Genomic DNA, 12,414 nt, shown 5'->3' on the forward strand with positions numbered 1-12,414 from the left:
AGTATTAAATGTTGTGAATTATGATAAATTTACAAGTTTTCTGATAGACATTAGTATTATTTTACTCCTCAAAGAAATCAATCAAGAAACAACATTTACAGGCTTTTTAAGGTACAAAGTAGTCTATTGGGTGCTGTGTAATGGATAATCATATTGTGGGAAGCACACTAAATTAAACTGAGACCTAAAATCAAGTCCTTCTATTGCTTTATGAGCCACAGTAAGGGAGTTCTTTTTTGTGAGCATTGGTTTCCATAATCAGTAAAACCGAGAAAAATGCTTGCACTATCCACCTTTACAAGGCTCTTGTAAGTATTAAAGAGGATAACATAAAAGGATTTTTTAAAACTTTAAAGTGCTATAATACCCGTAAGATACCATTTTGATTTGGAGTTGGAATGACTCAGCACTTTGAATTTTACCTAAAGCTTTAAACAAAGCCAATGAATGTCATTTTTTAAAAAAATCACACTATCCCTCTTAGGTGTTTTTCAAATATTAAAATAAAGGCTTTTATCAAAAGGGTATGGAACAAGTTGAATAAATTGTGGTATTTTATGTCAGAAATATATTTACAGGTTCTTAGGCTTTGATTGAAGAATTCCCAAGTTTTGTGGCAAAAATAGAACCAAATAGAAAATAACAGTTTTCACTAAGACATTTTAAAGATAGAAAATTCTAGTGATATTTTCCTTTTTTAACACAAAAAGAAAAGTTAGTTGTACTATCTTACTTTACATCATCGCCAATGCCATTTTTTTTCCTAAATAGAATGAATATTTGTTGAATCAGGCTGATTACCAATTAGATTAACCATCTGGTTTCTCTATCACTCCATTGTTATGTGTTCTTTTAATCAATCTCACTTTCAATTTCTTTGTAACTTCAAATATACACAAATAAAATATAATATATAGTACATATTCATAATAATGACTATATGTAATATACGTTTATCTTAATAATTCATTATTTTTTTTTTAAAGCATCTCCATTTGGAAATTTCCCAAACTATCCCAACAGATAACCCCATCATGAAACTCTAAGAATCAATCTAAAACTAATTCTCAAAATGTTCTACACAGGGGTGAGAAAACTAGAGCCTACAGGTCAAATACACCTGTTTTTTTTGTACAGCTTGTGAGCTAAGAATGGCTTCTTACATTTTCAAAGGGTTAAAAAAAAAAAGACAAAGAGGAAGAATGTCCTGTGATACAAGGAAATTCAAATTTCAATGTCTATAAACATTCTCAAGTTTATTCATTTTACATATTAACTATGGCTACAAGGTTGTGACAGAGAGAGTACGGCCTACAAGGTCTAAAATATTTGCTATGTGTAGGCGCCTGGGTGGCTCAGTCACTTAAGTGTCCAACTTTGGCTCAGATCATGATCTCATGGTTTGTGAGTTCAGCCCCACATTGGGGTCTGTGCTGACAGCTCATAGCCTGGAGCCTGTTTCAGATTCTAAGTCTCCCTCTCTCTCTATCCTTCCCTCATGCACACTCTGTTTTTCTCTCTCATTAAAAAAAATTTTTTTTTAAATATTTGCTATCTGGCCCTTAACGAAAACATTTTCCAGTCCCAGCTATTGGCCAAAAACACTTTGTACTCCTTACTGCTGGGTACTTGATAGGCAAAGGACACAAAAATAAAGAATCCACACCAAATATATAATCAAATTTCAGTATATAGCATATTTACAATTGACACAAAATACCTTGAGGATCACTATCTAATTCAATTTTTCGAATCACCTTGGGAGGGAACTAATATCATCTACTTTATAAAACACTGAGGCTCAGAGACAACATAGTCCTGAAACTCATCTGAAGCCTTGTGCCTCCATGTTCAGTGCTCACTGCATTATGCTCAAGATTTCTTATTATCACAAGAGAAATTTCACTGTTACTATTGCCATTTTATTTAGGAGATTCATAAAAACATCGGTAGCCACAACTAAAAATAATTATAATCTGAATCATCTGTATATTTTTATATATCAAAACTTTAAAAAATTGGAGAATGATTTCAAATTACTTTTTCCTTGAGTGAAACATTAGGTATTTCTCATATGTAGGAGAGCATAAGCTTTTCAAAGTTTGTATGAAACCTGGAATACACGAGCCTTGTTACTTGTCAAAGTCAGCATAAGAACTTCTTCTACCTTCCAAAAGAAGTTTTAAGTATTTGTGAACATCAAACAAACAACATTCTAAATTTTGATAATTTTAATGTAAAGTTAAATTATTAAGATGATAATCAAAATTTTAAAATAACAAAGAGATACACTGGCTTAAAATAACCAAAATTTAATAATTTCTGAAATCCTTTCAAAATTTTTATGCAGCAAAATATCTTATATTTTGCCAATACACACATAAATTCAGTGCTACTATTAATCTCTATATATAATGAGTAAACTTTACTTCAAAGTGAAAATAGTAAAAAAATTTTTTTTCTCAAATATTCATTTGGTTTCTTTGCAAATTTCATCACTTGGGCAATTTTTCTACTCAGAAATTAGATATATAAAAATTTAGTATGAAATTTCATTTTTGGTAGCCACAGTGGTTTACAGAGAGCAGGTTCTGCCCTCTGGTCAAATTATTTGTTCCCAGGATTATTTTTCTATGAATATATTAAAACTTCTCTAAGCAATGATCTACATTAAGCTACTACAGAATAGCATTAAATGGGTGCCACTCAAGTTTCTGATTGTGACATAAACTGAGACAAACCATAGTAGACAAGTCAATACATAGGAATTGTTTAAAACAGTATTAGCTTTATATATCATTTGAACAGGTCACTTTAAATCTACACAAATTTTACCCAAATCTACAAATGTTACCCAAAAAATCTACTTTGTCAATCCCCCAAAAGTCAAAGAACAGCTTAGTGTCCCATACTGGTCTTGTCATCATAATCACCTGGAGCCTTGTTAAAACTAGATTCCTCGACAGTCCATGAAAAATTCAGTAGGTCTGGGGCTAAAGAATCTGTTTTCCATAAGTCATAGATCGGTGGTTCGCAAAATTTAGTCCCAAACCAGTAGCATCAGCATCCCCTGGAACTTGATAGAAATGCAAATTACTGTCTCCACTCCTTATCTTGTGAATCAGCTCCAAGTGAGAAGTAATGGCCTAGATAAATATCTTCAAGGAGACAAGTTTAAGAAGCATTTTGTAAAACACAAAGTGGTCTTCAAATGTAAGATAGTGCCAAACAAATGGAAAATCAACAAGGATGAAAGAGAGGAAGAAAAAGGAAAAAGAAAAAGAAGAATGCAAACAAAAACAAATGAACCTTAATATATCAAGTTAACAATATAAAGACATGGGTGGAGGGGGGAATATCCTAATAAACTTTGGAAGTAGTATTTTGACCTTGTAACCTTTAACCTTAGCAAAGGCAAAATAAGTGTAAACAAATACTGTACTCTAATTAGTATGCCGGTTTTTCACAGTGGTATAGCTTAGCAATTCCAAAACTACTTTACCTGTATTCTATCACTGAACAAATGGGTTATATATTGTAGGAAAGGGAAGCCAGGCTTCTCCCTCGTGGTAAAAAGAGAAGAAAGCAGATAAGGAAGGAAGAGGGAAGGGAAGAGAGGGAAGGAGTGAAGAAAGGCAAAGAAGAAAAAAGGAAGGCTAGAATGAATATATGGTTTTGGACTAAAATGGGAGGTGTTAGGGGCACCTGGGTGGCTCTGTCAGGTAAGCATCCAAATCTTGGTTTTGGCTCAGGTCATGATCTCAGAGTCCATGAGTTCGAGCCCCACATCCAGCTCTATGCTGCCGGTGCAAAGCCTGCTTGGGATTCTCTCTTTCTCCCTCTCTCTGTCCCTCCCCCACTGGTACACTCCCACTCTCTAAATAAATAAATAAGTAAACTTTCAAAAATGATAAAATGGGAGTTGTTAGTATGAATACATACTCTTAATATATATATATATATATACACAGAGATACATAAACATAGATTTGTGTATATTATATATAAACCTTGTATATATTGTATGCATGCATATACGTAACTAGTTCTGTAGATGAGAGGGCCCCGAAACAATGCCACTCAAGTAATGATGAACATCTAGCTCCCAGATACTGCTTTTAAATACCACTCTCCAATAAAAAGGAATCAGGGCTCCTTGGAGAAATAGCTGACTCCAGTGTTATAGGAAGAAAAGTATAAAATCAACCTGAGACATCTCGTAGAACTAAAGAGTAAGGAAGTCCTCAAAAAAAATATGGGACACATCAAAAGGACACAGGGGCCAGATTCAATAAGCTCCCAATGGCCAAATACGGGGCAATTTGAGCAATAATATAAAAAATGATAGTAACTTAAAATAAAGTTCATAAAATTATAGTTCATAAAATACAATGAGAATCCATGGGGATTACCTGGGTGGCTCAGTCGGTTGAGCATCTGACTCTCGATTTTGACTCAGGTCATGATCTCATGGTTCATGAGTTTGAGTCTCATGTTGGACTCTGCACTGCTTGGGATTCTCTCTCTTTCTCTGCATCTCTCTCTCTCTCTCTCTCTCTCTTTCTCTCTCTCTCTCAAAATAAATAATAAACTTTAAAAAAATGTGGGAGTGGCTTTAGAATGAGGTAATGGACAGAGGCTGGAAAAATTTGGAGAAGCATGATAAAGAAAGCCTAAACTGTCTTGAATAGACTGTGAGTGGAAATGTAGAGTTTGAGGACAGTGCCAGTGAGGGCACAAAAGGAAGTGAGGAACACATGCGGGAAACTGGAGGAAAGAGAATTTCATGTAAAGGCAGAAAACTAAGTCACACATCTGCAGTTACATGGGAAGCATGGGGTCTACCTACTGAAGTGGGCGTCCTGCTGGAAGAGATTTCCAAGCAGGTGTTGGTTCCTCTTGGTTTCCTCTTGCCACAACAGAAGAGATACACACTGAGTAAAGTGTATTTAAACAAAAGAAACTTGTGCTGACGGGAAGCATGCAGAGAAAACTCCAAGGCCGCAGCCTTTCATGTAAAGAACCTCACAGGATAGAGCCAAGAAACATGGAGAAGTAATTATTCCTGAGGTTGAAGTAATAAAACGAATAAGCCTAAGGTGAGGAGGAGAGGAGGACAGCCAAAGAGTGGGATCCTTGAAACTGAACTTATAGACAGAGCATGCTTACCAGTAATGACAAGGTTTACAGTAGGTCCACAAGAATGAGTGAACTAGGTCAGGTGAAAAAACAAGAATAGTGAAAGAAAAGCCTTTAAGAAATTGAAGATCATCCATAGAGAAGTGGAAAGCACCAAGAATGGTGACAGGGTAACAGTAAAGAGAAAAGGTAAACTAGGTATTAGCAGTTATAAAAGTCTAAACTCCTTGGATGACCCTTACTTATTCATCCACCTCAATTTCTCACCATTCCCCAGCTTTACAACCCAACCACACTTTTTTTTGTCTGCAATGTCCAGATGTGACTGTGGGACTTTGCAAATGGTCTTCATTCTACCTGGTTCATCCTCTGCCCCATTGTAATCCAGGCAGATAACTTCTAGTACCTTATATGTTTTCACAAGTCCCTATGTTTATTACATCACAGCACTTCCAAACTATTCTGTTCTTTGTCTTTACTTTTAGCTCCAGGAGGGCAAGGGCCGCGCCTGAGTTGTTCAGCATGGTTCCTCACACTCAGCTCAGTGGCTGGTGCACACAGTAGACAAAAAAGGAAGAAAAGGATTTCTCTCCCAGGTCAAAGGTAAAATGTCTAAAGTAGTTCCAAAATAGCCTATTTCTACGGTATCTCTCCTTTGGATTCTCTGACAAACATTAATATCTGAGCTCAAACAATGCTTTCCCTGAAGGGACATATTTATAGGGCTTTAAATCCCTTCTAAACATTAGGTTTTGGTTCCTTTTAAAAACCATTCTTATGTACACACGGAAGCATTTGAAAGATTTCTCTCATGAACTCTAATGTCTGCAGAAGGGATTTTGATTAAATATTCTTCTTACAGAAACCACCTTATGGATTTTCTCTTCCATGGAAACCTTGTTCATTAAATTGACCAACTCTTCCTCTTGATCTGAGGAGTCTTATTTAGATTATTTGGAAATACAGTGCCCAGAGACGCAGACAACAACAGAATTTAAGGCAGATACAGCATTGACAATTGATTAAATGGACATATTAGCCCAATCATACAAAGGATAAAACAATTAGTGTGGAAAAAAGAAAAAAAGAAAAAAAACCTACAACGTTCCTCAAATTGCATGCAATAATGACAAATTTTCCTGTACTGATATTTTTAGAAAATTGAGTTCAAAATAAAAGCAGGTCAAAAGAATCTCCTCAATTCCTCATGTGAGCAAGTTGAAAACACTAGTTAATTTATCAGAATTTTCTCATTTTTCTGGGTCTGACCCAGGAAAACCATCACCTAACAACTAGACCTATCGTTACCTGGCTGACTGAAGTGAAGTGAAGATTCTCAGCTGTAGCTAAGTTACTATGTCATTGTGTAATGTTCTAATATATCCACATATATATTTTTCTGAAAATGCAGACCTCAAGACATAACTGTAGTCCATACATAAAAATAACAATAATAATTATAAATTTTGATACTACTGAAATTTAAATACTTGCACGTGGTCACAGAGCTCTGGAACAGAGCACGCTGTCCTAGCTCACTGACAATATCCGAAATTCTCTCGAATGGGCACCCAGTGAGTTTTTGATCACCATCCAAAATATTTAGGTCATCGTAGGAATGTGCTGCATTGCAAAGGAATTCTTTTCTGTGAGCTAAAAACTATTTTGCTCAATAAAGCAGGAAATTTTCTGTTCCAAACTTCAAATATATCTTTATCTACCACAGTCCTTCCTTTCTTTCCTCAGTACTTAAAGTTGAGGTGAGCTTCCTTCATTTTAAGACCAACCTTTCACCTGTGCCCTTTTCCTGGAACTTTTCCTGGAATTTAAATATTCATACTCTAGGGCACCTGGGTGGCTCAGTAGGTTAAGCGGTTAAGCGGCTGGCTTTGGCTCAGGTCATGATTTCACAGTTCATGGGTTCAAGCTCTATGTCAGGCTCTGTGCTGACAGCTAGCTCAGAGCCTGGAGCCTGTCTTCATATTCTGTGTCTCCCTCTCTCTCTCTCTGACCCTCCCCTGCTTGCGCTGTCTCTTTCTTCTCTCAAAAATTAAAAAAAAAAAAAAAACATTTAAAAAATAATAAATATTCACACTCGGTTATAGATCTTCAGTAGGTCCCCTTATAATATATCTTCAACTTTTCCTTCCCTGCTGGGTCATTATCTACAGACTAGAAGCAACCTCACTATGTCCTGTCCTTTAAATACCCACCCTTGTCTGTGCATTACCCATGATTCCTCCGTCTTTGCCACTTTACAACCTCCACTACTTTGTAGGCCTCCAGAGGTCTGTACCTCAGTCATTTCTGTTGTGCACATTTTTCTAGGTTTCCAGGCTGTCCAAATTTGTCCCGAAAATCTACCATTTTGTACAGCTGAAATACTGGCAGCTACAGCACCTTTTCACCAATCAGGTAGTCCCCTTCAAGACCCCTGCCTTAACGTGAACTGCACAAAGCAGAGGTCCGCAGGGGCTTCTACGGTCATCTAGAATTCAGCTGCCCAAGATGTCTCCACCTCAGGCTTCCACAACAGTCTTGTGTTCCCATGGCTTCATGTGCCTCCCAAAACATACAACAGTCACCACTAAAACTGAAGCCCTATACTTATCTGCCCCAACCACTAGCTTGTAATGCCTCAAAGGCATAAACATTACTATCTTTTTTCTCAGCATCTTTAAGTTTCTTTCTTTTCTAAGTATTTTTATTGTGGTAAAATATATATAACATAAAATATACCATTTGTAGTGTACAGCTCAGTGACAGTAGTACATTTACATTATTAGGTAATCATCACCACCATCCAATTCCAGAACTTTTCTCATCTTCCCCAACTGAAACTCTGTATGTATTTAAACAAGAACCCCCATTACCCCGACCCCTAGTCCCTAGTAACCACCAGTCTACTGGACTCGTGTTTATATGGACAGTTTCGAGCATGTCACCCCTCAATCGTATGATCTCAATAACTGCAGAACTGAAGGAAATGAGTCTCTTTCTCATCAAGCATGTCAGAAAAGGTCAAATTAGAAAAAAATAGAAAGAGCTAAAATTCACAGAGGAATGATATGTATTATCACAGGAGTTATTAGAAAACTTGGAAGATTTGTTAGCTAGAATTATAAGTGTATTGCTACTTCAAACCACCATCTTGGCTCTCTAGCTAACACAAATAAATATTGAGCACATATGTTTTTAAGCTAATACAATGACCAAATATGAGGGGGGAAAATCTACCTGAAAAAGAAATGTATAACAAGTTTTTCCCCTCCTCTCAAATATCTAAGGCCCCTGAATTGAGTTCATTCTTCTTTCAGAATATATTCCCATCCATAACTGCAATGTCTCACTACCTTACTTAGCAGGAAGAGCAAAGAGGAAACCTAATAGAGACGCATATTGCATGAAAAAATATATATAACTGCCTCCTAGAAAAGTACCTAGAGAAGCACCTGGGTGGCTCAGTTGGTTAAGCGTCTGGCTTCGGCTCAGGTCATGATCTCACAGTTTGTGGGTTCGAGCCCCGCATTGGGCTCTGTGCTGACAGCTGGCTCAGAGCCTGGAGCCTGCTTCGGATTCTGTGTCTCCCTCTCTCTCTGACCCTCCCCTGCTCGCACTGTCTCTCTCTGTCTCTCAAAAATAAATAAAAAACATTTTAAAAATTTTTAAAGAAAAGTACCTAGATGCAAAAGGAAATGTAGGGATAGGAGAGTTTTCATAATCCACTCCTGTGTACGGAAGCTCTTACATTTAAAAGAAATTATGTCATAGAAATTTTCAAGTTAATTTATTTGGTACTTACAGAACATATAAAAGATGGACCTTAAGGTCATAAGTCTCGGAAGAATTCTTAAATAGTGACTCCATAGAGCAGATGAATAATTCCAAGTCCTCTTTCATCCAGCACTGTATGTTCCAGTTTGCACCTGAGTTAAAAATAAACTACATTAAATCTGAAAAAAAATTCTGGACAACTCAGTGAAAGAGAAGAACTAAATTAAATTTACCAGTGTTCTGATACAACTTCCACTGCCTATTCTGAGAGAAAAAGAACCGGCTCTAACCAGTGGTATGTATCTACCCAAGTCATCTAGTCCCTTGGGCCTTCAGCTTCCTTTTTGGTAAAGGAAGAGACTTAAATTCAATTGCTGCTTCTCAAACTCTTTTTTTTTTTTAAATCTTGAACTACTTAAGTAGGACAAAAGACCTCAAAAGTCACCTAGCTCAGTTCATGCTCACTTTCCAAAACAAAAGAAAATATTCAATATCAAGATAAACACAAATGTGGAGCTGTATTTATATGTCTGCTTTTAGCAATAAAAGTACAGTGATTCATATGTGAACTATGATTCATGTCTTAAATTCTTGTTATTGTAATGTCACAGGCCCCAGATACAACAGATGCAGGCATACTTTTTCACTGTGCACTGAAAAACTCACCTGACACTAAATTATTAGGGATTTATAATTTAAAAAGCAAGAATACCAATGATTATAAATACTGGCTCACTTAAGACAACACTAACATATTTCCCCAAACTTGAAGGATTTCTAGCTGGTAGGGATTATACAACACTGTTGAACCATTATGAAGTAAACAGCATGCTTGGCAGAATAATCAGTTGAAGTCAGTAACCACCACTTAACCTACCGATTTCGGTTACAAAAATTTAAACTCACTAAGAAGTAACTAGTGATGCAAGCTTACTTTATGTGTAAAACTGAAATCTACAGCATCATAGGGGCACCTGAGCAGCTCAGGCTGTTTGGCTTAGGTCATGGTCTCAAGGTTTGTGGGTCAGAGCCCCTTGTTGACAGCCAGGAGCCTGCTTGGGACTCTCTCTCTCTCCCCTCCCCCTCTCCCCCTCCCTCACTTCCACACACCCTTGTGCATTCTCTCTCTCTCTCTCAAAAATAAATAAAACTTAAAAAAAACCCAATAACATCATAATCATTCCTCTTCAAAACTGAAGAAAGTCCTAACATTTTTTGATCATTTCAAAGCTCATCACAAAGACCCTGCCTTAATAAGTTCATTCTTGGTATACTCATTAATTGCTGGAATGGGTAGTGAAGTTCCCGTACAAATTAAAAACAAATGCTTCAATTAAAATTAGTGGTATGTTGTGGGGCACCTGGGTGGCTCAGTCAGTTAAGCATCTAACTTCAGCTCAAGTAATGATTTTGCAGTTCCGTATGTTTGAGCCCCGAATCAGGTTCTGTACTGATAGCTCAGAGCCTGGAGCCTGCTTCAGATTCTCTCTCTCTCTCCCTCCCTCTCTCTCTCTCTCTCTCTCTCTCTCTCAAAAATAAACATTAAACATTTTTAATGTAAATAAAAAATTAAGTGAATTAATTAATGGCTATGGACTCTACTTGATACACTGGGAGTTATTACTACTAACTTGCTTAAAACTCTGATTTTATTGCATATTTATGCTTTATTCTTCAGCTGATTTCAACAAACCAGAGTGTTTCTTCCATTTAATCAGTGATGTTCAACCAGAGACAATTTTGCCCTCAGGGGCATCTGGCAATGTTCGGAGATGTGTTTTGATTGTCACAACTGGGGAAGGAGCTACTGGTATCTACTAGGTAGAAGCCAGGGATGTTGCTAAACATCCTACAATGCACAGAACAGGCCCCCACGCCCAAGAATTGTCTGGCCCCAAATAACAATAATATTGAGGTTGAGAAATTCTGATTAACCTTTCATAGAACTGCTTTATTTATGTTTGCCTTTATTTTCATACTGTAGGTCTCTTTGTATTGGTGAGTCAGTTGATTCTGCTATGTTAGCTTTTCTAGAGGCTTGGAAATAATTTTGTTGCTTAGATTTCCAGATGCAGAATTATTAATTATTCTAACTACATTCAGTATGCATTATACTTGAACAACAAAACCCTCTTGATTTAAAATATGTATTGAAGGGGGAAAGAGAGTTGGGGAGAGAGAGGGACGCAAAACCTGAGAGACTACTGAATACTGAAACCTAACCAAGGGTTGAAGGGGGAGGGGGAGGAGGAAGGGAGGTGGTGGTAATGGAGGAGGGCACTTGTGGGGAAGAGCACTGGGTGTTGTATGGAAACCAATTTGACAATAAACTATTTTAAAAAATGTATTGGCCACAGAGAGAATCCTTGCTTGAAAACATATTATTCATAAGTGCTTTCAAATTTAACTACTTCTGAGGTGCCTGGCTAGCTCAGTCTATAGTACATGCAATGCTTGATCTTGGGGTTATAAGTTGAAGCCCCATGTTGGGTATAGAGATTACTTAAAAAACTTTTTTAATCTTTAAAAAAATAAAACTTAACTACTTCAATAGTTGAATGTTTTGAATATTTTATATACTTAACAAAATAAGATGTGATTTTTCTATTTTAAAGGAAATATAGGTAGCTTGGTCAGTTGAGTGTCCAACTCTTGGTTTTAGCTTAGGTCATGGTCCCAGGGTCATGGGATTACACCCGCATCAGGGTCTGGGCTGAGGGTGCAGCCTGCTTAAGATGCTCTCCCTCTCTCTCTCTCCACCCCTTTCCTCCACATATGCTCTCCCTAAAATAAAAAATAGTAATAAAATAAGGCAAATTTAGAACATTACAAGAAATGGATTAATAGGGTATAGGTAAAAGAGTTACCTCATTACATTTTTCTTTTATTCTTATGAGATATCAAATAATTTGGGACTCATTATCTTGATCACATAATGAATCACAATTTTATTACTAATATAAAATGATGATATGCATTAAGAATCCCATACATAAGACATCTATTTCATACAGGTTTCCGAGAATGAAAACATTTTGGAATATTAAAATACTTACCTATTTGTTGAAAAACTAAAGAATTCACTGTGGAGACAAATGCCTTCCCTTCCATGACATCTGCTTGTACAGAACAGGTTTTATCTTCCTCACTCCAAAAGCAACAGTTAAAAGTTGTTTTGGAAGATAAATTAGAAAAGTAGGTACTACTTGAATTAAATTTAGCTTCAATTGCCTCATAATGTTGATTCACATCTGAAGCGTTCTTTAAGATTCCAGTAGGCAGGAGAAAGTCATAGGTTGTATTTGGTGGCATGCATGACAACTTAAATCTCCAGGGAGTAACAGGATATGCCACGTTAAATGCAGTTATCAAATAGGTAAATTCTGTCAGGGTATTAAAAAAGACACATAGAAGAATAATTAATCACTTTGACTAAGACATAAGTACCTAAGATTAAACCATGTAGTGCTCAACAGTAAGTAACTTCCTAAGTGCCCAGTC

The 12,414-nt window shown here is 36.6% G+C and overlaps 1 protein-coding gene across 1 annotated transcript in view; it reads right to left on the bottom strand.

Annotated features, from left to right (window-relative positions):
• Nucleotides 1-12,414, bottom strand: part of LEPR (leptin receptor) — a 76,800-nt gene that overhangs the window by 45,211 nt on the left and 19,175 nt on the right. The window contains exons 4-5 of the mRNA XM_029947759.1: nt 11,970-12,296; nt 8,942-9,065 (exon numbers count right to left, since the gene is read on the bottom strand). Of these exons, the coding sequence (XP_029803619.1) occupies nt 8,942-9,065; nt 11,970-12,296 (451 nt within the window). The remainder of the gene's footprint in view (nt 1-8,941; nt 9,066-11,969; nt 12,297-12,414) is intronic.

The sequence above is a fragment of the Suricata suricatta genome, chromosome 8, assembly GCF_006229205.1.
Source record: "Suricata suricatta isolate VVHF042 chromosome 8, meerkat_22Aug2017_6uvM2_HiC, whole genome shotgun sequence".
Classification (NCBI taxonomy): Eukaryota; Metazoa; Chordata; class Mammalia; order Carnivora; family Herpestidae; genus Suricata; species Suricata suricatta.